Source organism: Triticum dicoccoides, chromosome 5A (assembly GCF_002162155.2).
Source record: "Triticum dicoccoides isolate Atlit2015 ecotype Zavitan chromosome 5A, WEW_v2.0, whole genome shotgun sequence".
Taxonomy (NCBI): Eukaryota; Viridiplantae; Streptophyta; class Magnoliopsida; order Poales; family Poaceae; genus Triticum; species Triticum dicoccoides.
The window spans coordinates 405,794,200-405,799,197 of record NC_041388.1 but is presented as its reverse complement, the minus strand read 5'-3'; the positions used below and the strand labels follow the sequence as shown (position 1 = coordinate 405,799,197).

Sequence of the window (4,998 nt, the reverse complement as noted above, 5' to 3'; positions counted from 1 at the left end):
TTTTGGGCAAAATGTGTGATGAGCTCGAGAGGAAGAGGGGAAGAACAGAGAGAGGAGAGGGGAAAGAAGAAGAACAGAGCGAGCTCGGGTGGACGAAGGGTTTATGTAGGACGACCTTTAGTACCGGTTCGTGCCAAGAACCGGTACTAAAGGGGCTGGAGGGGCCCCAGTCTGACAACATCCTGCCACCACTCTCATTAGTACCGGTTCGTGGCACGAACCGGTGCTAAAGGTTCGCCACGAACCGGTACTAATGAAAGCGGCTCGGCTAGCCGTTGGAACCGGCACTAATGTATACATTAGTGCCGGCTCAAATACAAACCGGCACTAATGTGCTTCACGTTTGACCTTTTTTCTACTAGTGATGGCAAGATGACCGATGATATTGTATCATAATATGATATTACAATGATATTGTGTCATAATATGATATTACAATCTTCTCTTACATCGTTAATTGCAGTACCACATTATTATTTCTTTAAATGCCCGTGCATGATACTCTTAGTATGATACTTGCGCTGGTAGATGTCTTGGATAAAGCTGCTACACCAATCAAGAACATGCATGTCATCTAAAGGACTTTTCCCGTTAAAGATAGACGTGCTCTTGCATGCCGATGGCATGCATGGCATCGTCAAAGCAGTGCCGGAAATGCTCCATTCCTCCCGCCGGAAACGAGACCCCTACCTCGACACCGGCAACGCCGTTGGGCGCATCTGCCATCGGCATCGTGCCGGTCTTCGCCGCGGACACTGCCACAACCTTCCCTGGCCTCCCGAACCCGAAGTTGATGTCATACACGCGGAACCTCGGCGACCCCACCACGAACATCGCGCCGGCCTTCATGGCCCCCCTCGCCCTCTCGATGCATCCATCCCACCTCTCCTGCGAACGCTCCCCCACCTCTTCCTCCAGCGTGCTCGCGATCGCCATGAATGCCGTGAAGAGGCCTCCCGTTCCGGCTGCTGCGAGTTCGTCGTGGCGCGCGGCGGCGATGGCCGGGTTGATGCAGTTTCCAAAGTATGTGGCAGGGACGGGCGGCTTCAGCCGTGCCCGGTGATCCACAGCGAAGAGGAAATAAGTAGTTTTTGTTTGGTTCTGTTCCTGTTTGGCTCGGCAGTAGCATGACCAGATGAAGCTGTAGGCCGCGAGCATCGACGAGCATCTGTGCGGGGGCGCGGCGTGCAGCCTGGCCGCTTCTCGGGCAAGCGTGTCCTTGATGCCACTTAGGAGCTCCTGACGCAGTGTGAACGTGGCGACGAGCTGGTCGTCGGGGAGAGAGGACACGCTGCTGGTCACGAACTCGACCTCGCCGTCGTCAGTGGGCATTTCTTTGCAATAGATGTCGTAGAGGCCCATAGGATCAGCGATGAGCGTGCGGTCGATGACGGGTGGCGGAGGCATTTCAACCGCGCCGTTGCAGACGGCGGCCCAAGTGTGCAGGAAGTGGGTGGAGCTGGCGCCGTCACCAGCGGAGTGGTGCACAGTTACGCCGAGCGCGAGGCCGCGCCCCCCAAGCAACTCGGTGGCCTGCAGGGCGAGCACGGCGCGGCCGTTTGGAAGTGTTGGCACGAGAGGCGCGAGGCTGGCGACCTGCACGGGCTCGCCGTCGGAGGAACGGGCGAGGTCGTTGACGTCGGTGTCGCACTCCGCGACGGTGAAGGCGACGCCGTCGCCGGGCTGGTAGAAGAGCTCGTAGCGGTTGGTGTTGGGGGCAAAGCGGACGTGGCCAGCGAGCGGGTAGAAGAGAGTGAGGGCCTTGGAGAGGGAGGCCTTGAGGCCCAAGATGAGCTGCTGGACGGTGTGGTGGTGGTGGTGTTCGAGACGGTAGAGGAAGAGTCGCTGGACGGGCGGCCGGCGGAGCCATCTTACGTCGAAGAAGGTGAACGGGAGAGAGTGCGCCGGGAGGTTGATGTCGGACGGCCTGACCACGCCGGCGTCCAGGACGCGGAGATTGCTATCGGCACCCATGTTGGTCTCGATAGTCGGTGGATCTTTGCCTGGTGTCGATGGATGGATGTTTATACCGCTGTTGGTGCAGGAGGTAGGTAGGTAGGTAGCGGCGTGGCAGAGTAGGTAGGAGCCAAGCACGTGATGGTTGGTTGGGTTCTAATCTGTCTCGAATTCATCCAACGTCTCCTCCATTTGTTGGGTATGGAATAAATTTAGAGTAGTGCTACATATCTATGGAAAATTTGTTACGGATCTATTCCTTCTATTAGAAAATATAAGATGTATTAATTTTCTGAAAATCAAACGTTTTATGTTTGACCAAGTTTATAAAAAAAGCGTAACGATTTTGCTAAAACACATCTAGATGTGCCATAAATATTGCACATCTAAGTCTTATGTCATTGATCTTTTCCGCTTTATGCTTGCTTCACTCACTTAGAGGGTGTTTGGATACTCTCTAGTTATGTGACTAGTAGTAGTCAGACTAAAAGTTTTTAGTCAGGCCCTGTTTGGAAGGTGACTACTACTAGTCAGCATTAAATATCTCAGTATTAAATCCTTCTCTCTCCCTTCCATTTATCTCTCTTCTCTCCCTTGTGCCCGCAACAGGATGGGCCCGCCAATTAATTAGAGGAGAGACTTTAGTCACTTTTAGTTGGGGGTGGGGTGACTAGGGACTACACTAGTTTTAGTCACCCATTAGTCAGGGGTGTTTGGAGGCTACTGACTAAAAGTGACTACTACTAGTCTCTAGTCACTAGTGATCCAAACACCCTCTTAGATGTGCAATAACTAGAGCACATCTAGATGTGCCCTAGACACACCCAAAAAATAATTTTAACATTCTCCCTCTTACCCTCATTTTCACATGGAAGATAAGAAGGTAAGAGTAAATCAGACCACTATTTAATCAAATCAATGGCTCAGATCTATCAGAGCATCTCCAACAGTCGGCCAATGCGCGGCACGCTAAAAAGTACTTTGCACGTCGGGCGGCACTGGCTCCAGCAGACGCGCTAAAATTTAGCGCGCGTGTAGCTTCAGCAGCCGCGCTAAAATGTAGCGCGCGTTATCGCACGAACATTGCATACATATTAAAAAACGATACATAGATATTTTACATAGTTTCATAGTATAGATAGATAAAACTACGGTGCAACGACATAAAAAACGACTAGATAGTGCAACTACAACCTACTCCGAGTCGTCCTCCTCCTCCTGATCATCATCCTCGCTGGTCTGGTTCGAGCCACGTGTCCTCCCAACGAGGATCATTATCCATAAAGATCGACTGCCCACCTGCTTCAACGATATCGCACTGCGATAACGCCAGGGCCTTTCGCTGACGCCTATCCAACCAATCCGTGCGGCGCTTTGCCGTCCTCTCCGCCCAGTGGGCTTGCTCGTTGGCGACGTCCTCCGAGTGGCGCCGGCGCCACTCCGCCATGCCTCGCTCGTCCTCCTCGACGATGAGGAGGCGGCGCTGCCGCCGAGTGTGCTCCGCACGGTCCTGGTCCGTGATAAGGCGAGGCGGAGGGGCGACGTCCTGCGCCTCCTGGTGCGTGTGGACGTCTTGGAAGTACATCTGCGCGCGCGGCCTGTCTAGGCGCCACGCCACAGCGTCGTACGCGCGGGCGGCCTCGTGCACAGTCTCGAAGGTGCCGAGGCTGAGCCGGACGTCGCCGGACCTGATTTCGGCGTAGTACCAGCCGTTGGGGCGCTGGCGGACACCGCGGTAGCTCGACGCTCCTCGGCAGCGCGGCAGCATGGTGGCGCGTCGGTGGGGGGCGCTGGAGCGGCGAGGAAGCAAAGGGAGCTATGAGGAAGTGGGGGAGAGCGCGCATGGCAGTGTGGATAGCCGCGTGGCGAGCGCCGCAATTTATAGGCGCGCCGGACGCGCGCACCAAATGTAGCACGCGAGCTGCCGCCTTTTCCCACGCGCGCGCAAAATCATTTCCCGCCACCGCTGGAGCGCTCGAAAACGTCCCGCGCGCGCTAAAAAGTCAGTTTACCCCGCGCGCGCGTCTTTTGGCACGGTTGTTGGAGATGCTCCTAAGCAGCCACGCACAGTTGGTCAACCCTGCGTCTCCAGTCCCAGGAATACTCGTTCCGCCGCCTGGAAGCCAGCCGAGCCGTCTGCCTCGCCATCCCTGCCCGGCCGCCCGGAGCCACCGGTAGACCGCCCTGTGACCCTGACCGGCCTGAAGGCCGGCACCCAGGACTTGTTGTTGCCTTCCTCGCTTGGCGCCTGGTCGGCAACTGTCCGCGCAGGCGCGCAGCTGGCGCACTACCGCGCCCTGCCGACCGGACTGCTGGAGCCGCCCACTTCCAGTGCGCTCCGCGGTCGCTTCCTCAGCTGATGATCCTCCGGTCCTCCCCAATCCTCATCCCTTGCTCAGCTCAGAGAGGTACCTCATCCCCGCGTCCCCTGATCTCTGAATCTGCAAGCTTTGGACGAAATTACATGAAACTTTTATGCAGAAGTTTTCAAAATACCGCCCCGTTGCAAAACTTCGGTATTATGATGCGTTAGCAATGAATACTACAGTTTCTAAAAGCAGAAATTTTCTCAGTTTTAGTGAAACTGTCGATATGTTTGGCTCGAGTGTTTAGATCACTACTTTAGTGATCTAAACGCTCTTATATTAGTTTATAGAAGGAGTACTATTTTACCGTAGTTTTGACACCTTAAGCAACTGAACCTAACTTAGCTAGCTACACCAAGAAGCTACATGACCGGATGAACCTTTTGCATTTGCCAATCAAGTTGACCAAGTGTTCTACGTGGATGACCTTATCCAGGATGGTCAATTGTTTTGAAGATGAAACCTCGAGATAATTTTGATGAGTGAAGAATGGGATGATATGGAAACAGAACCTTATCATGTCAGCAAATTCCTTGAGCTTTTTGATACTGCCCATTGCGGGAGTCCTGGATTAGGGGGTCTCCGGACAGACGGACTATATCCTTTGGCCGGACTGTTGGACTATGAAGATACGAGATTGAAGACTTCGTCCCGTGTCCGGATGGGACTCTACTTG

At 54.3% G+C, this 4,998-nt stretch overlaps 1 protein-coding gene across 1 annotated transcript; it reads right to left on the bottom strand.

Moving 5' to 3' along the window:
* Positions 1–356: 356 nt before the first annotated feature.
* Positions 357–1,979, bottom strand: LOC119297449 (phenolic glucoside malonyltransferase 2-like). Its single transcript, XM_037575237.1, has one exon. The coding sequence runs from the start codon at positions 1,972–1,974 to the stop codon at positions 592–594; it is 1,383 nt and encodes a 460-aa protein (XP_037431134.1). The 5' UTR covers positions 1,975–1,979; the 3' UTR covers positions 357–591.
* Positions 1,980–4,998: the final 3,019 nt, after the last annotated feature.

What these genes read in the sequence shown, in the direction of transcription:
- LOC119297449 (XM_037575237.1), bottom strand. Translation starts at nt 1,974, where the DNA reads ATGGGTGCCGATAGCAATCTCCGCGTCCTGGACGCCGGCGTGGTCAGG.